The sequence below is a fragment of the Monocercomonoides exilis genome (assembly GCF_001643675.1).
Source record: "Monocercomonoides exilis strain PA203 chromosome Unknown scaffold38-1042076, whole genome shotgun sequence".
NCBI lineage: Eukaryota > Preaxostyla > Oxymonadida > Polymastigidae > Monocercomonoides > Monocercomonoides exilis.
In genome coordinates, this window is record NW_027150583.1 from 336,661 (window position 1) to 356,681 (window position 20,021).

A 20,021-nucleotide genomic window follows, 5' to 3' on the forward strand; every position below is an offset into this window, starting at 1 on the left:
CTTCTTCTTCTTTTCAATTTCCTTCTTCTTTCTCTGATTTCACTTCATCATCATCTCATTCATTTAATCCTTCTTCTTCTTCCTCTTTCTCTTCTTCTTCTTCCTCTCCATCTTCTTCTTCTCCTTCTTCAAATTCCGCTTCTTCTTCTTCTCCTTCCAAAATTTCACCTTTCTCCCCTTCTTTCCTATCCGCAGAAGAAGATCCTTTATCTTTGAATTATTCTTTTCCCTCTTCTTCTTCTCTTCCTCTCAGCGATTTCACAATAGAAAACACACAAATAGAAACTTTTTCAATCACTTCAGGTGCAAAATCTGTTTCCAGAGAGAAAAAAAGCAAGTGAAAATGAATGAATAAAAGAAAAAAGAAAATTGGATAATGAAATAACAAATAGAGTGAAATGAAACAATCTGTATTTTTTTCAAAGTTTTGCTGAAAAAAAAATGAATTTTGGTTGATAACTGTATATTTGGGACAAAATTATTTGCTTTTTGAATTTTGTTCCACCATTTATTTTTGAATCTTTTTCGTTGCAAAATAATTCTTCAATATAATTTTTGATGAAAATGAAAATTGTTTTCAAGGCATATTTATTTATTTTTTGAAAAACAAAGTCGATGGATTAAAAAGAAAAAGGATTTCAAATGAAAAACAAAAAAATGTGTAATTTTCATATTTTCCGAAATATGAAGGAACAATTGATAAAAAACAAAATATTTTTAGTTATTGCATATTGAACGTAAAAATATTATGATGATTTATAATTCAAAAAATGTTTTCATTTCATCAAGATCAAAAATGACCCTTAATAATAATAATTCAAAGAAGAAAGAAGAAATTCGATTTATCTCATCAAAATGAATCTAATGATGGTTATTGCTGCAATATTGGTGAATATTATTAATTTGTATTGCTTGCCCAACGATGCCACAAATGACAAAGTTGGAACAATTCCAGAAACAGATAATTTGCAAATGATTCCTACAAGCGGTTGGACAACTTCAATAGAAGCTGAAAATAGTTGCAATATAAAGGAAACTTATGTGCAAGCGCATTATTTTGAAAAGAGTACTGAACATGATGAATCTGAGGGATGGAAAGGAAAATGGAGAAAGAATCAAAACAACAGAATTGAATCGGTAAACACAAACACAAACAGGAATATCGTCAAAATTGAAGGAGATGCATCAGATATGAGCATCCACAATGCCAAGAAGGTTGAAGAAGGAATTGAAGAAAGCAAGATGAAAAGTCACATTATTCTGGATAATTCATCTCTGTTGTGCATGAATTTGGGAATGATGGCAAATGGATTTACAAGTTCATTAGCCTTAAGAACTGAAAGTGTTGCAATGATTATTGGATGCCATTTTGAGGTCAGAAGCGAAATAAGTCCATTTGATTTGTGTGGGAGTCAAATTCATTTTTCAAACTTGACACTTCGATTTTGGAATTCACAGCAGACCCACATGCCTCCTCTTTTCTCCTCGCAAATGAGTGGATCAAAAAATCAATCAACCGATTGTATGTCTGTTTGCTCGTCAGGCTTTTCCTCATTCCAGATGTCTTCTCCTCCATTTCTGTCTTCATCGTTTGTTGAGAGTGTTTTACTCACAGATTTGATTTTCACCAACATTTCAGCAGTTCCATCACGCAGAGGGATTCATTTTGATTTGGGATGTGGATGTTCCACTCTGATGAATGGCTGCTCATTTTCATCAGTCTGTGATGTGTATGATGGAGGGATTGTTCCTTCTCTGAACAATCCTTTCACCTCTTTGACAGCCTCAAACACCTCTTTTGCTGGATGCACACGCACAGGAAATGTTGAATTCATTGGAAGCAAAGAAAGCCCATCGAAGCCAGGGAGACAGAATGAAACAGAAAACGGGCAAAACACATTTATTTGGTGCGAGTGGAACGGATCAAGGACAACTGGAACAAAAAATACATACACTGATGTGGCTTCAAATGGAGGAGCCATCTTTATGTGTGGCCAACCAAATGCAACTATTTATATTAAATACTGTTCTTTCAATGATTGCTATGCTTATTATGACGGAGGAGGAGTCATGTGTGCAAATTTAAAATCTGTTGAAACTGCAAATAATTCGTTCAACTCATGCACGGTGAAAACATTGGCTGGTGGAGGAATGTGCGTTTATATCATTTCAACATTCGTTCGGATCAGCGGATGTGACTTCAAGAATTGCAAAGCAATTGAACAAGGAGGCGGACTTTTTCTTGACAATTATAGGGATCCAGAAACAAGATGCATGGGAAAAGAAAATGGAGAAAAAGAGAGTGCATGCGTGTTTGACTGTTGTTTCACATCATGCTCCGTTGCAAATTATATCGGTGGAGGGATGTTTTGTCGAAATGTGCCAACTGCAGAATTCAAAATAAGAACTGTTCAGTTCATATCATGTTCAGCAAAGGCATATGGAGGAGGATTGTATTTTTATCCATACCAATTATCAATGACTAAAAATTCATTCTTTTGCAGTTTTTTGTTCTTTCACGAATGCAGGTGCAGGAATACATCCGCTCCATTTGGGCACGACGTTGAATTTGTTGATAATTTTACTCTATATTTATCATCAAATAATCCGTTCTTTGAATGCTACACAACAAATACAGATGAGAAGAGAATGTGCTATGCATACAATTGTTTAAATGGAAAATGTTCTCATTATTTCACAGAAAAGAAGTGGTGGTTGAAGAATGGAGTTCTTTTTCGTCTTGTGGCTGCTGAGGGAGGAGTTGAAGACGAGCTGTGTGGAATTGATGAGTCAAGTGCATGCAAAACCATTGGTATTGCTGTCAATCGAAGCGTCGCACAAACGAGCTTGATTGTCACCCTGATGGAAGGGAATCACAAAAACGAAGAGACAACAATTGAAACAAATTTGAATAAGATGAGAGTTGAAGGGAAAGGAAGAGGAACAAGCATTATTGGAACATATTCGCTTTCTTCTCCTTCAACAACGCTGTTCGGCGTGAGGAGTGGGCAGCTGAAGATTCTTCATCTGGGAATTGAACACAACTCTGAAAGAGATTCTTCACCGAATGTGTTTGTGGTTTCTGATGGGAGCGGGTCACTCTCATTGGAGGATGTTGTGATTTCATCAAATGTTGCTGGAACTAATGTTATATCATCATCTGTTTTTGTGGTGGCGCTGTCACAGCTGAGGATGATTGATGTGGAGATCAAAGATATGAAAGTGAGTCAGCCTCTGTTCTCAGAGCCATCATCAGGAGAAGCTGAATCAGAAGAGAGTTTTCTATCAAATGTGACAATTCGGAATGTGAATCTGACTGAAGGAGATGGGGTGGCTGTGGCAAAGAATGTGAATGGAGATGAGATATTTGTGGTGAACAACACAACAATAGAGGGATGTGTTTGTGTGAATGGAAATGGCGGAGGAATATATGTTTGTTTGCAAGGAAATGGGAATATGGTTGTGAATGGAACAAGTTTGATTGATGGATGTGTTGCAATGGGTGTTGAAGGAAATGGAGGGAGAGGAGGAGGATTATTTGTGGTGATGGAGAGCGGGGGATGTGGGTTGACAATTGGAGAGAATGTTAAGTTTTCAAAAGTGAATGAGAACGTGGCAGGATATGGGAAGGATGTGTTTGTTCATTGTGGGAGTGGAGTGTTTTTGGAGTCAAAAGTGAATACCAGTTCATTTGCATTTTTTGACAAAAGTGTTATTCCATCAGATGTGTTAAAACTGAGTGGGAGTGAGAATGGGGATGAAAATGGAGTTATTCCACTGTTTGTGTATTTGTGCACAATGGGGACAAAGGTGCTTGTTGATGGGAGTGGAGGAAATGGGAAGGATCACAGCCATTGTGGATTTGAAGGGTTTGGCTGTTTGACAGTTGATTATTGTGCAAACTCAAGAATGAGCAGCACTGTGAATGAAATAGAGGTTGTCTCATCTTCTTCAATAAATGAAGAAATTGAATTTTCTTCATTTGATGTGAGTATTTCAGGCAGAATAATATCATCGGAAGAGGAGAGGATGCAAGTGGATGTGAGTGATGGAGGATCAGCCACACAAGACTGGCTTGTTGGATGTTCGAGTTCACTGACAATGAGGAGACTTTCATTTGTTGTGAAAGGTCAGTTGAATTCGAGGAGAAGTACATTCATTCACTCAATATCAACACTCAGTGTGACGAACTGTTCAGTCTCATTTGAGGGTGGGGCATTGACCGATGGAAAGATAGGATATAATGTGATAAACATTGAGGGAGGAGTGTTGATTGTTGATGGATTTGTGATGGAAAGCGCAGTGACACTGACAATGAATGAGAAATCACCAATCACAATGACAAGTGGAATGAAATTGGAGATATCAAACAGCAGAATGAGTGGTGTGGAAGTGGAAGATGGAATTGGAGGGGGATGTTTGAATGTTGGGATGAATGAAGAAGGAGGAAGTGTTTATATTGAAGAAAGCAATTTTTCATCTAGATGCTCAGGTGGAAGTGGAATAAAAGGTGGAGGGATGATGATATCAATTAGAAGTGAAGGAACATTGAGAGTGAAAGGAGTGAAATATTCAGGTTGTGAAGTGCCAACAGAGGATGTTGAGGATGGAGGAAGAGGAATTGGAGGAGGGATGTTTGTGAAGCTGGCAGATGAGATGGGAACATTTGTTTTCGAAGGAATGACATTTGAGGGATGCAATGCCTGGAAAGGGAAGAGCATGTTTGTATCAGGATGGGATCTGAGAGAGATTGTGAATAAAGAGAACTTCAAATGGGAGATGAATGAAGAGGAGTTTGGATCGTTGGATGAGTTGTGTGGATGGGAGAGGAAGACAACAGGAGAGGAGGGATATGTGATTCCATTGGTTGTGTATTTGTGGAGTAATTGGAGCGGAAATGGGTTTGTTTCGAAAGAGAAAGGAGGAGACTTCAGTGGGTGTGGATATTCAGAAGCTCCATGTTCATCAGTTGACCACTTAATATCACTGAGATATGGTTCACTTGGAGAAGGCGAATCACACATCAAAATTGTTGGATCAGGATTGCTCCAGAAATCGATTTCATTTTTATCATCATTATCATTATCAATAACTCCAGTTGTGTCAATTGAGGGAGACACTGAAGGAACTATTTTGAAAGTGAGCGAAGAAGGGGGAATGATAACATCGAATGTTGTCGCTTCATTCAGGAACCTGTCATTTTCTCTGCCAAATGAACTTGTTTCTCATTCATCGCTCATTCACTCAGCAACATCCTCAGCAACATCACTTTCAATCAAGAGGTGCTCATTTGTTTGTGAGGATTCAGCAAAGGAAACGAAATATTGCCTGATAAAAGCAGATGGAGGGAATGTTGTGATTGAGGATTGCACCCTTTCCCAATTCAATCTGGCAAAAGGGTTTGTTGAATTCACAGCAGATGTGAAGAGTGTTGATGTGATGAATGTGTCAGTTTCGAACACAACAATCTCAGGAAGCAGTCTGATATCGCTGAGTCAGCCATCCCCAACAAATATGTTGATCCACAAAGCAAGAGAAAACACAAAACAAATCGTGAGGGTGAACAGCTCCTCATTTGCAAACATCACATGTGTGGAGAACAGGGCATGTGTGATGAGTGTGGGATCGTTCTCAGCTGGGATGGAATGTGTGATTGAAGGGTGTGTGCTGACGAAGTGCATGAGTGAGAGAAGCTTGGAAGGAGGAGGGATGAAGATGTTGATGAAGAGAGGCGAGTCGGAGGTGAAAGTGAGTGGGTGTTCGTTTGGGATGTGTGTGTGCTCAACAGGGAATGGAAGGGGAGGAGGGATGATGATTGATGCACTTGATCCGAATGGGGAGCACACCAACACGGAAATGCCACCACTTGGGCTGAGATTGGAGAACATCCGATTCGTGATGAATGATGCGTTTGTGGGGAAGGATGTGTTCATCCGATGTGACTCGATTGACTTGCAGCTGAATGAAAGGCTGTTTGGATTGGACTTCAGCCAGGAGGCTCTGAAGGGGGAGAACTCGATGTGTGGGAGCGATGGAGAAGGGAAAGTTGATGTTGATCTGATCCCGCTGATCACATTCTATTATTCTTCACAGGTGTTTGTGTGTGTGAATGGGAGTGACAACAGGCAGTGTGGAGCACAGAACAATCCGTGTGAGAGCATTGGAAATGCTGTGCAACACATTCAAAGAAGCATGATGAATGTGCTGTGGATTGATGGAGAAGGGATGATGGGAGAGGAATGTGTGATTGGGGATGTGAGGATGATGTCGATGGGGAGGGAGAAGGCGACAGTGCATTTTGAGGGGAAGATGGAGGAAAGAGGAGAGGAGAGGAGCATGATGGTGTTTGTGAATGAGAGTGTGGTGGAGAGGTGTTTGTTTGTGTTTGGAGAGATGTTTGAGAGCGCACAGAAATATGTTGTGAAAGTGAAGGAGGGGCGGATGGTGATGAATGAATGCTCATTTGAGGGTTCGTCCAGTGGGATGGGAAAGAGGCTGAAGAACACGCTTGTTGGGGTGGAGGGAGGAGAGATGGAGATGGTGAGATGCACAATCAGACACATCCGTCATTGTGGCAGATTGGTTGTTTTCTGTGGAGAATCGCTTGTTGTGATGGATGAGACAAGGATTTGGGATGTGGAATCAGAGGGAGATGTGGTTGTTGTGGAAGGGGAGGCGAGGGTTAGTGTGAAAGAAGTGGGGATGGAGAATGTCACAATAATGGGGGAGTGGAGTGTGATGGCGATGAGAGGGAGTGGAGATGGGAGTGTGTCAAACTGCACATTCAGTGGGTGTGAGAGTGGAAGAGAGAAGGGAGGGATTGTTTTGGTGGAGAATTGTGAAGATGTGAGGATTGAGATGTGTGATGTGTGTGGAGGAGTGAACAGGGCAGATGAAGAAAGAAATTTAATGGAGATGAATGAGAAGGAGGGAAGAGAGGGAAGAGAAAGGATATGCAAGTGGAATGGATCGATGGTTGGGGTTGAGGAGAGCAGTGTTGTGATGAAGGATACGAGGATTCGGGAGAGTGGGGAAGGGGGATTGTCTGTGAGTGGAGGGAGTGTGACAATTGAAGCAGGAAACTTCAGCAACAACAATCCATTCATTGAAAAATATCCATCAGTGAGAAGAAACATCATTTGCTCAGATTCTGGAATATTGAACATAAATAGTTTGAAAGGAGGAGATGGGTTGATGCCCAATTCTTCTCTTTGGATTTTGAATGATGGATGCTCCCTTGATGGAATTGCAGCAGAAAGGCAATCTCCTTTCTTCGTTCCCAGACTGGAAGATATTTCAGTGAATGAAAATGGCAGCAATATTGTTGTGAAATTCAAGGGATCCCTTTTTGTGCCATGCGACTTGTCATTCAGAGTTGTGTATAAAACAGGAGATGTGGAGTTGGTTGAGACATATCAGTTTGAGGAAGATGGGTTTGTTTCAGAAACAGAAGTGATTGGAAGAGTTCCATCAGAGAACATTTCAATGATTGCAGATGAAACAGAGATATCAGTGATGATTCTGTTTGGGAAGCCATTGGCAGAGACTTCTCCACAGATTCTGAAGAACAAAACAGAATCAAAGACAGGAGATGAAAAAGTGGTTGAAGGAAGGAAAGAAGGGAAATCTTATTGGTTGTTGATTGTGATAATTATGGCAGTTATTCTTTTGATTGTTCTTATTGTATCAATAATATTCATTGTTCGATGGAGAAAACAGAAGATAAGAACAGAAGAATTGGAAGTAATTGTGAATGATAACATTAGAAAAGATCCAAAAGCTTTTGAGATGGTGACGATGGAGATGTCTCCTGAGGAGCAGTGGAGGAGAGCAGAAAGAGAGGCAGAGAAGAAGAATGAAGAGAAGATCAAGAAGAGGGTGTATGAAAAGAAAATGGTGCATTCGGAGTCTGAAGAGCATCTTCTGTCTGAGAGTGGCTCCACTGAATACATTTTGGGGAAAGATTCAGACAAGATTCCAGAATGGGCATTGGAAAAGGTGGGCGAAGAAGAGATAAGGAAAAGAACACCCTCACCATCTATTTCATCCACTTCAACAACAGATACGACTGATTCAGATTCCACATTTGTTCGAATGGAGGATATGTGCCCCACCACCTCATCAATGTCGAATCTGGTGGATGCAATGGCATGTTCATCCCCTCATGAGAAGCTGATTGTGGATCTGAGGGATTCTTTGTTCATGTTGCTGCATGGAAAAAATGGGAAGAAAGAGATGGCTATTGGCACTCTTGAAGAGAGGGAGATGACCGCTGCTCAGATCCTGTTCTGGGTAGCGAATGGAGCTCTTCATTCCTTTGATGAAATGGAATACCCTCTTTCTTCTCTTGAAAATCTGAGTCCTCATATTGTGTTGTTCTCTGAGCATATGGTTATCTGCATTGCGCTCCACTCAGACTGCTCATCAGATGATTCAGATTCATCATCCATCTCTTCATTGACCATTGTTTCTTCTTCCTCCAATATTTCACTGATGAGCGAGAGATTCACCGACTCGCCACCTCCTTCATCAGCGTTTGAGGAGGATGATGATTTCAAAAAAGAGTGTTTGAGGTGGAAGGCACCTGAATTACTGATCAACAAAAAGATGGGAGCAACAAAGGAGTCAGTTGCGTTTTCGATCGGGATGATGCTGTGGGAGTGCTTGACTCTGGATATCCCGTTTGGAGAATATGATGCGGAGACAGCAGGGCAGAAGATAACATTTGGAGAAAGGCCATCGCGAAAGATGATTGCAGGAAGGGGAATAGATGAGGTTGTTGGAAGCTGCTGGGAAGAGGAGGCGAGCAAGAGGATGGGGCTGTTTGAGGTGAAGAAGGAGCTGTTTTCGCACTTTCCAGCGAATGCGGTTGTTGTGACAGCCTCAGATGCGATTGCATATGCTGAGGGCTCAGAAAGTGAGACAGATGATGAAAAGGAAGGGAAAGATATTCATCAATCAACAACAACAACAAACACATCCACCACAACTTCTTTAACAGTTTCTTCAACAGCAACATCAAAAACAAGAGAAAATGAAAAAAGCGGATGAATTGGTTGATTGAATGATTATGAAAGAGAAAAAAAAAATGTTATTGTATTGTTTAGAATTGAGTATTCATTAGAATTTTTAAGTCAATTTTGTGTTTGTGTTTGTTTTTTGTTTTTTGTTTGTTTTGAATAATTCTCAGTTTCTTTCCTTCTTGTTGTAATTCCAATCTGTTTTGCGTGTCAGCACATCTGTCTTGTTTTGTGCAAGAAAAAAAAATATTTGTTTTCATTTGTATATAGTCAAATATTTATCAATATTTGTGTGATAAAATAACTTTATTTGTTTGTATTTTTTCAGCTGAATGTTTTTTGTTGTATATGTATGTATTTTTAATCATTTATCTGTTTTTATGTTTGCATTTTTGATTGGTTTTTATTTCAAAAAATACAACACCAGCACTTTATTATTTCACAAAAACATACCATTTGATAATTTATTTTGTTTGTTTGTTGGCTTCTGAATATCACACAAACATTGTTCAAAGTGTTCTTTTTGGGGAGAACAAAATTGAAGAAAATGCTGCAAATAATGGACTTATTCAATCAATATTGATTCAGATGATTTTTATTAGTCAATGATATTGTTTTTGATAATTCTCCTTTTTGTTGGATTGCACAAGGTGATTGTTCAGAAACTCTTTTCCAGCAAAGCAGTTTCAATGGAGCCAAGCAAGAGATGAAAATCAAAGAAGTGTGATAGAATGCTTTTCAAGATGATAGAGAAAGAAAATTTTTTCATCCTCTGCGAAGATCTTTTCAATGAGTTTTGCAAAACAATGAGAGAAGAGAAAATATCAGTGGAATATTCTGTTCTCCTTTGAGGGCACATTTGCCATTGCAAATCTCATTAAGAAACTCGGACCGAATGACTCAATAAACACCAGCAAGCAAATTTAACAAAAGAATGATCACAGAAGATGAGGTGTGAACAAAAGAAAGAAAGGAAAAATATTGATTGGCCTTTGTGAATTCTTTCTATTTCTATTATTCTGAAGATATCGCATACCAATGAAAGTTCTCTTCAAGCACATTGCTCGCCAGTTGAAACTTGCGTCAAATGAATATGATGGAATGAAGAACATAAAAGTTGTTGAAATTGAAAATTAGTTTTGACAGGCGTTGCTATTGATAAAGTGTGAGAAAGATAGTGTTTTTTTTTTTTCAAAAAAGAGATAAAAATTTGAATGAAAAAAAACTTGAAAAAAGATTTGTCAATTGATCTGTTCTTGTTTGAAACGAGGTAAGCTTTCAAGCGTATTCAGGAACACAAGTTCCTGACTCGACTTGAATATCAACCTATTTGTTAGCTTTCACTTGAAGATAGTTCAAGAAAATGTGAATTGTGAAGCACATGTGTGAATGTGCTCCATTTCTAAAAAAAGCAAGAGAACAGGAAGAGCTAAAAAGGAATAGAGCTTGAAAGAAAAGAGTGAAACTGAAAGATGAAGAAAATTTGGTGGAAATGAAGACAAAAAAGATGTGGTGAACAAAACTTGAGACATTTCATAGGTTTTTCCAGATGAAGAGCGTAGAAAGCACAAAGCCCCTTTCGAGCATTGTGAAGCTTTGCTGAACAACGATGAAGTGTGGTGGTGAAATATTCTTTTGAAAATGTTTGTGTCCTTTTAATGGCGATTTGAACCATTGTTTTGAAAACAGAGGAATTTCTTTTGAAAAGTGTATTGAATGAATATGTTTTGGATGGATAAATGTGATTGCCACTGAAATATGATATGACCTCTCATTTTGTCAGAGGTGATGAGATGCTTTCTGCAAGTTATCCTCATCAACGAGCTCTCAAGACAATGAATGAATTAAAAAAAGAAGATTGAAAGACTGATTGCAGAAAAACTGGAATCGGCAGAGGATGAAGGCATGATTGTCTTTTTCTTCAAGAAAATAGTTATTCGTTCTTGCATATGAGTTTTTCTTTGAGTTTTCCTTCAATTGACGATGAAATATTGACAATTTTTGTTTTTATTTTTCCTTATTTCACAAAAACGTTTCTTATCATTGACTTGTTTTATTTGATTTTGAAATTAGTTGTTAATATGTGTGGAACTTGAAGGGAAACCTCTCAAATCATTTGCTTTCAAAATTTATAAAAATTTGGAAATCCTGAAAATAGTTTTTTTGTAAATTAATTGTAAATTGCAATCTAAAAGAGCAAGAAATGCAAATTCAACATGAAAGAAAATAAATAAAATGTGAATTGACTTTTTCAATAGTGAGCAACGATAATGCTTGCAATAAAGCATCAATATAAATTATCAAAAAAAAGAAAAAAGAAAATGACTTTGAAGTCGAAGTGGAAGCAGAGAAACATTCAACTTCATTAATATTCAATCTTCATAAACATATAGAAATAATTATGACAAAAAATTGGAGTTGAAAACATACAAATAAAAGAAATGTTTAATCAGACAAATAAAACACAACGCCAGAATCTTGATAAAAAGCATGAAACAAGACAATTTCAAATGAAATCACAACCTGGCTCATTTGTTCCATTAACAAAAATAAAAATCTTCAATTTCGATCAAATATTCGTTTTACTTTTAAATAGCGAATGAAAATGAAAAAGCGCACAAAATTGAAGATGAATAAAACAGAAGGATATCAAAATATGTCAAACAAAGAAAAAAGCACAAACGAAAAATCACACATATTTCAAATAAATCAATTCTGTTTAGAATATCATATTTCACAAAAGAAAACAGAATTATAATACATATCAGGAAAAACATAGAAAATGCTCAACTTCAGCGGCTCCACATATTAAAGTTGATTTTTTCTAAAGAAACATGAAAATACTTCAAAAAAGAAAAGAAAATGAAAGCTGATAAAATTTTATGGTAGAAGATATGATTTGTTGGGGAAAATCGAATAAAACTCACTTTTTTTGAATGAAAGTTCAATGAATCTTCTGAATTCCACAAAAACAACAGCTTAAACAGCTCAAATGATGGCCAATTGAAACTTTTCGTTCTGCCAGATAGAATTCTCGTTCTTCTCGAATGATCCTTTTGGCTTTGAATCTTTTGTTGTTAAATTATTTCTCTTTCTTCAAATTTCTCTCCTTTTTCATTAAATTCTTCTGAATTGCTTCAAAGCTCTTCTTTTTCTTTAATTCACAAAATGTTTTTGTCAATCAAAAAGTTTAATAACACTTTTCCTTCCTTTTCCAAAAGATTCTGTTCTTCTTCATTCAACAAAGCCAGCTTTTGGGGTAATTGCTCACTTTTCGATGAAACACAACAAACAGCAGGAGAAGATGGCGAAGACAGACAAAATTTAACATACGTTGCTCAAAAACGCCATTCCCTTTCATTCCCGATTCACAACATTTCTGCTGTTACAAATCATCCAACATTTCGTTTTCTTTATTTCCTTCTTCTTCTTCTTCTTCAGTTATTTCACATTTCTTTTCTTTCTTCTTCTTCTTCTTCTTCTTTCTCTTTTTCGTTGTCTGTTCTTCTTCTTCTTCTTCATTTTCATGTTCATCATTTGCTTTCAAATGTTTTTGTTTTTTCCCTTTCCTTCTTTTCCCCTTCTTCCCCTTCTTTTTCTCTTTCTGCCTTGTGGCTGTTTCATTGACATTCTCATCGACCATTCCCCTTTCATCCATTTCATTGTATGACAGCTGAGACAAAATGTTTGCTTCTACGACAACTCCTGCTGAATGCACTGCCAATCCATTTGCTTGCCATCCGCCTTCATTCCACTCACACGAAGCAGTCGACGAAGGCAAAATCTGCCTCACAATGTCTTCAACAAATGAATCTCCCAACATTTCATTTTCTGCTCTTTGCTCAAAATGAACTGCTGATTCATTCAATCTTCCTGGAATGCTGTTCAAGTGCTGTGTGACTGATGCATTTTCATTCGAAAGAAGAGAGGCACTCGACGAATTGCTTCTGAATGAATATGCTCCGTTTTCCGAATTTGGTTTCAAATATTCAACTGCCTTGGTTGCTTTTGATGTTTGGCTTCTGCAATGCTCATCATCACAAGCTCTGCCACTCTGTTGTTTCATCAACTCTCCCAAATGCTTTTCACTTTCTGTGAAATTCATTTGCTTATTTTTCAAGTAGTTGCCTTCATTCTCTTCTGCCTCTGACTTCAGCACGAAAACTGATTGAGTTGTTGCTCCAATATCATTAATTTGTACAGGCTGCACATTTCCATCTGAATGTGCTTCCATCACTGGATTTCTTTCCATTCTGCCTTCTTCTTTAAGCACCTCCTGTTTCTCTCTCTTTTCATCAGTCTCTTCTTTCTCATCCAACTCATCTTCCTCTCCAATATCGATCCACTCCTTTGATCCCCTCTTCTTCTTCTTCTGCTTCTTCTGCTTCTTCTGAACCACAACCAGAATCGCACACACTGCCACAACAGCAATCGCCACACCACCAACAGCCACAACAACAATCCACCAAGCAAACTGCTTCGGCTGTTCTGCGCTGCCTTCGCCGCTTCCCCTCGCTGAGCCTGACATGTTCTGCACAAGAACGCATTCTGTCTTCACAACACAGCCTCCACTCCCATCCTCCCCAGAAATCGTATCTTCTCTCAGCTTCAGCACTGCCCGAACATAAATCTGCATTTCTGTGCCGCCAAACAGAGACAGCAGCTGACTCTTCGGCACTTCCACCACAACTTCCTCTGGCTGCTCAAAAGTGCTCCTCCAAAACGGCATCCGGATCACCTGCTTTTCGGCTGTTGCATTCGACGCATCCGTCCCCCAGCACTCGAACGACACGAGACACGAAAGAAGATTCTTTCCAGTGAAATGAACAGAAATGTCTTCTTCGTCTTCGCTCCGAACATTCCCCGAAATATGTGGCCGGCAGAAAAGATACACTTTTTGAGGAAATTCCCTCAGCTCTTCTTCAGCAAGATGGCAGTCTTTGTCTCTTGTCGAGTCGAAAATCCCTCTGACAGCGCATTGATTGCTTTGCATCCACATTTCCAGATACTCCCCTTCGTCCAGACGATCTGGATCTCTTCTGCCAGTCTCATTGATAAATGAACGGATTTCAAGCTCACCCCTCTCACACAAAACGTTCCGCTGCACTGAAATATAATTTGCTGAGTCTGCTGCGTTGCCCACAAACGAAACATCATCAAGAACTGTTTTCCCTTCAACCACTTTCAAAGCTCCAAAAGACGAATTTGTAAATATGACATAAAAGATATTTGTTGTGCATTTTTTAAAGGAAAAAACTGTTCTCTCAAATTGGCAGCTCAAATGTTCTTCTTCTTCTTTCCCGTTTTCTTCATAATTCTCATTCTCAGTCGCTTTCGTTCCTGCTGCTAAATTGCTTGAGCCAATCATAATTATTGAGCTCAGCGAAATATTGCTGTTCTCAATATTCAGCAAAGTTCCTCCACTTTCACGAATTTGTGCATAGAAAATATTTGAATAGCGAATATCAAAATCCACATAGTTAGCTCGAATCAATGAGGCAAAATTGTTTACACAGAAATTACTTCCATTGAGGCCTAATAGGGTTATAATTGACATTAATGAGGGACCAGCACCAGCAAATCAAAATGGTGACACAGCAAATGTGACGCAATTGCTGTCATCCAAACATTCAACATTAAACACATGAATAGGGTCATCTTTTTATTGGCACTTTTTTCTTTATTGGCACCAAAATTTTTTGAAATGAAAAAAAGTTAAAAACACATCAAAAAAATACAAAACTCGAATCAATTACTCTTCTCACTTTTCTTTTTCCATTTTCACGTTCAAAGGGGTCAAATTCATCACTTGTTTCATCGTCATCATTCTTAATTTTTCTGAATTTTCTTTTCACTTTTTTCTCCAAAGGCAATTCTTCTTCTTCAATTTCATTTTCTTTTTCAACATTTTCTTCAATTTCCTTTTCTTTTTCTTCAATTTCTTCAATTTTCATCTTGTGTTTTTCATTATATTCATCCCATTCATCAAGAAGTTTTTCTTTTGTTATTTCTTTTCCGAAGAAGTCGAAACAATGTGAATGAGAAGGAATGGAGTATTGAGAAGACTGAGGAAGCTTCATTAGAACCGATCCAGATCCATTGCTGAGGACTCCGCTGTTAATGAAGGCTTTTTTGATCACCGATGGGGTGAATGCTGTGTGAAGGGCTTGTGGCAACACATCTGCAACAGCTGTTCTTTTCGAAGATGAGGAGGTGGATGATGGAGAGCTGTAATTGTTTGATAGCTCTGACTTCAATACTGCAAATACGCCTCTGTCCAGCGGCTGCGATATGTGCGTGGTGTGCGGAACGAAGGTGATGACATCAATTTCCGCTTCGTTGAACTGTCTCCATATCGTTGGATCTGCCCGCGATGAGTGCGAGTCCAGGAGAAGAAGGCAACGATGAGATTCTTTTTGAATTCGCTTTCTTCTGTCAATGATAGCTGGCAGCAGAACTGTTAAGGCGTATTTTTTGAATGACGTTTTATCCATCCAGCCGTTTGTGTTTGGCCAAATGTCAAGCGACGGCGTCAACAGTGTTGTCAGTTCTTTCGGAAGATTTGCACTCGGCCACAGCACGACAGACGGAAGCGAGAAGCCATCAGCAGCGATTCCAGCAACGAGAGTAGCATTCGGCATCCGTTCGGCAGTCTTTTTGAACCCAGCTTGCTCATCTGTTGGATGAACAACAACGCCACGTGTGGAAGTCGGAATTCGAAGCGAAGATTCGTCAACATTGAAGATTAATTCTTCTGGATATTTGTTTTCATTGTGTAATGATTGTAATTCTGTATACCACGGCTTTAGGACTTTCTGACAAGATGCTGCAAGTCTGTTGATATCAACTTGCTTTGGCAGCGAGGACTTCAGTTCCGGATGTCTCTGTATGAAGGCGTAAACTGTCTTTAAAGTTACAGTCTTTTTCTTATTTTCTTCTTTTTCTCCTTCTTCTTCACTATCGTTAATTATATTTTCCATCTAAATACCAATTAATATACAATTCAAATAACAATTGCAAACCAGATCACGCGCTTTTCGTAACGAGAGGCTTGTCCCTGATCGAGATTCTATTGTAACTTCTTCTAAGAATTGCTTTTCTTTTTCGCCGCTAATAATTGGTGGGTGACCAACTTTTGCAATAGGCCTTCCATTTTTTATGGCTTTAACAGCGTGCTCCAATGACTTCTTACTGATTCCGCCGTATTTGACTCCATCGACCAGCCTGACAACATTGTCATTAACAATGTGCGCAATCCTTTCTAATCTCGAACTATATTTTCTGTAATGAAATGAAGACATTGCTTCCTTCAGCCGCTTCTGCGCCGCTTCAGCTTTCTTTTTCACTAGTAATTTCATTTATATATTATGGGTAATGATCGTTAATAAATTTTTTAATTTATTAATTCTCATTAAAGAATTTTTAATTAATATTAAAATTTTTGAATGAATTAGAAATATTTACAAACCTTTGTGCAGTCCAATTTCTCACGAAAGCTCAATGGAAGGACTTGAACCCCCCCATTTCCCCCCATGAGAAATTGGATTTCTTTCAAAATTCAAATATTAGAATACTTGACATTTGTATATATACCAAAAATATATTTTAAAATATCATTTGTGGGTCAGATTAATTTTTATTTAAAAAAAAAGTACCAATAAAGAAAAAAGTGCCAATAAAAAGATGACCCTATCACCATGTGTCGCCTTCACAAGATGTATCTTCACTGGAATATCTCCAAATGGTGGACGAACAAAGCAAACACAATCCAAGCGAACACATTCAGAATTATAACCAGTTGCAATCAACGCAAATCCTGCATCATCTGTCGTCGTGCTGCCAGCCTGATTCCTGTCCAAAGTTGCTGGAAACTGGAAAGCCAATCTTTCAAAATAAACAAAATGCTCAAACGTGAACAGATCGTGTTCTGACTGAATATTGCAATCTATTGCAACTGTTTCATTATATCCCCCGTTTGCTGAAAATCCTCTTATGCTCATATTTCTGGCTTTGCTAAATGTCACAACTTCTGCTTTCAAAGCACCTGAATCCTTCAACACGGAAATATTAAGTTCGGTTTTTCCTTCCGCTAATTTCTCATATGCATCTTTCAAACTGCCCATCGGCTCTTCCTTCGTCAGACCATTGCCACGTCCCCCATTCTTCGCATATACACAGGTTATGTTTGGAGGTGACAGCTGAGGATCAAAATATGTTGATGTGAAATCAACATCATTTCCATCTGCTCCTTTCGCTGCAACAAACCACAAATGAAATGCACATATGTAATCGGCTGCAAAACTGACTTCATAGCTGCTGCTATTTCCTCATAAAGGCTCACTGGTACATCCAAATACAATCCCATTCTCTTGATTGAATTGCCTTTTCCTGCTGTGCAACCAGCAAATACCAAATTCTCTTTTGCTGTTGGCCATTTCAATTTGGAAGCATCAGTTATTCCTGTCATCTTCAAATATATTCCCTCTGATTTCTTATTTTCGCAGGTGCATAAAGTAAATGTTGTTGGGACTGTATTTCCAATCGAAAATGTGCTATCAGCTGAGACGCTTTCAACATAAAGTGCTCCACTTGTCGCTGTTGTTGTCCCGCTTGAAACGCATCCGGTAAATGTGCAGCTGTTTAATGAAATCTCAATTTTATTTGTGCTTGACGTTTTCATCACTGCGCTTGCACTTGATATTATCTTGTACAAAATCAATGATGTCTATGAAACTGTTGCTGCTCCATCCACCATAAATGGAGTTACAGTAAAAGCAACATCTGTTTCTGAATGAATGCATTCAACCTGATTCATAATCAATGTTCCTGCACTCACTTTCACAAGATGAATATTAACTTCTCCTGTCGTTGGTCGAACAAATTCACAAGTGTCAATTACGAGAGAAACTGACTCTGCATCAGCATGAATAAGCGCGAATGAACCTGCATTTTCTTTCAATGTTCCACTGCTTTGTGTTAATATCGTTGGGAAGTTGAATATCAAGTATTTAAATGAAACATGTTGTTTGCACGTGAATAGATCACTATTTGATTTTGCATCGCAATCAATCTCAACTTTCCCATTCGTTCCATCTGCATTGATAATTCCTTCAATCGTGATTCCTGTTGACTTGTCGAATGTTATTGCTTCAGCTTTAAGAGCATCACCTTTGATAATCTTTATAGCAAATCCTTGATCGCTTGTTACTGCAAGCAAATCACATGCTCCGCGTAGACTTCCAATAGGTGTTTCAAATGTTGTTCCATCTCCATCAGTCACTCCGCTTTTGACAAACACAGTTGTCGCCGTATTCGCTGGATCGGTTGTTTGCGACAAAACAGAAAATGCAACAAATATCACAGATACACACTGTACAAGCATGATTTGATTTTTCTAACAATTCAAATACTGCAATAATTCACTGATTGATATAAACAACAAAAGAACTCATTTACCAACAACATGTCTTATAATATGATGGATTCGATATTTTTTTTGCTTTTTGATTCAATTTACCATATTTTTATATTCATTGTTAGATAAATAAAATGAGTCGATTTCAGCCATAATGTCAGTTAAATTGAGGTCTTTGATTGATAAACTTTTCTAAATTTTTAATTTGCAGTGAAGATTTTACAGAATACCACCTCGCACATTTTAAGAGTTTGAAGTATTTTTTTTTTTCATTGCTCTGATTCATTTTCCATTCAAAATCAAACAAAATGTTGATGAAGAAAACATGTGAGAATCATCATTTTCCCCATCTTCCTTCAGTTGTTATCATTTTTCCTCAGACCTCTGAAAAGTCATATTCATTTGTTTTAGTCATTTTTCTTGAAGCGGTGATTGTGCATCTCCTCGAAGCAGAGTTTTCTTCAGAAATAATTTGCTTTATTCAAAAAATTTTGCAATTCAGCTGCATAACAGATGCTGATGGGCGCATCCTATCTCCGAATTCGTTCAAGGAATTACGAAAAAATTATTTTATTCTTCTGATACAAATCCGCAGGCGGGAATTTCATATTTAAATATTTGACTGCTTTTTTTTTGGAGTCATTTTCCTGAGCATATGGGAAACGAAATTTACATTATTGAAAATAACCTGTTTTCTATTCAATAATTGTCGCATTGCAAATCATTTCAATGAAAACAGCTCCAACATCGAATTTACAGATGTGAATGATTTGCTATTACAACGCATTTGCAGTGCAGTGAGCACGATGACTGTTCTGTTGGAAATTGAAGTGCTTGGCAATTATGATCTTTTTATCCTCAGTTTCAATTTTAACAAATTCAAATGTGCGTCTGTGAAGTCTGAATCGAGTGATATTCAAGTTGCTGAGAAAAAAAGAAAGCATTTGAATTTTCTGTGCTATCATTCTGTGGGAAAGGACAAATGCAGCAAACAATTCAATAAACCAGAATAACTGATGTGCCAAGTGATCTATCAGAGATGCAATTTGCATTTCAGTTGCTCAAATGACAAATGAAGATGAGCATTTCAACGGAAAAAAGAAAATGACTGTTTTTGCTGTTTATATAAGCTTGCTAGCACAGAAGATAGACAACAGCGACACTTTGCTGCAAAACTTCCGTTCTTTCATTGAATGGCCCTCTCAAATGCAAACTTTATTTTTCTGTCGTTTAATTTTTATTTTGGTTTGTTTTAATTTTTGTTTTAATTTTTATTTTGTTTTGTTTTGTTGTCTTTCTGTTTGTTTGCTGTCAGCCCGCGAGCAGTGAGTGAATGCTGATTGGCACTCTTCGCTGTGCGTGTCAAGTCGATTCCTGTGCTCTGACTTGGAATGATTCTTTCACAAAATGAGTGATGATGCTTCTCACTTCTATGCATCAGCATTAATATTCAATCCATTTTCTGAGATGGGAAAAAAAGAAAAGAAAAGAAAAGAAACATATTCTTTTTTCGTGTCTTTTTTTTTTAGCCAACAAATTCATCGACTGCATCTTCTTTTCCATTCAATGTCTTTTCATCTTCTGTC

General features: G+C 37.9%; 3 protein-coding genes across 3 annotated transcripts; 1 reads left to right on the forward strand and 2 right to left on the reverse strand.

The window, feature by feature from the left end:
- Nucleotides 1–855: 855 nt before the first annotated feature.
- Nucleotides 856–9,483, forward strand: MONOS_13809 (uncharacterized protein; the record flags this gene model as incomplete). The annotated part of the gene is made up of 1 exon (XM_067866546.1): nucleotides 856–9,483. One exon carries the CDS (start codon nucleotides 856–858, stop codon nucleotides 9,049–9,051), a length of 8,196 nt encoding a protein of 2,731 aa, XP_067723170.1. The 3' UTR covers nucleotides 9,052–9,483.
- Nucleotides 9,484–12,405: 2,922 nt separating this feature from the next.
- On the reverse strand, nucleotides 12,406–17,700 carry MONOS_13810 (putative DDE superfamily endonuclease; the record flags this gene model as incomplete). Its single annotated transcript, XM_067866548.1, has 5 exons — nucleotides 12,406–14,555; nucleotides 14,764–16,000; nucleotides 16,043–16,365; nucleotides 16,717–17,218; nucleotides 17,302–17,700. 5 exons carry the CDS (start codon nucleotides 17,698–17,700, stop codon nucleotides 12,406–12,408), a joined length of 4,611 nt encoding a protein of 1,536 aa, XP_067723171.1.
- Nucleotides 17,701–17,745: 45 nt separating this feature from the next.
- On the reverse strand, nucleotides 17,746–18,402 carry MONOS_13811 (uncharacterized protein; the record flags this gene model as incomplete). The annotated part of the gene is made up of 1 exon (XM_067866549.1): nucleotides 17,746–18,402. The coding sequence occupies one exon, from the start codon at nucleotides 18,400–18,402 to the stop codon at nucleotides 17,746–17,748; it is 657 nt and encodes a 218-aa protein (XP_067723172.1).
- Between the last annotated feature and the right edge of the window lie 1,619 nt (nucleotides 18,403–20,021).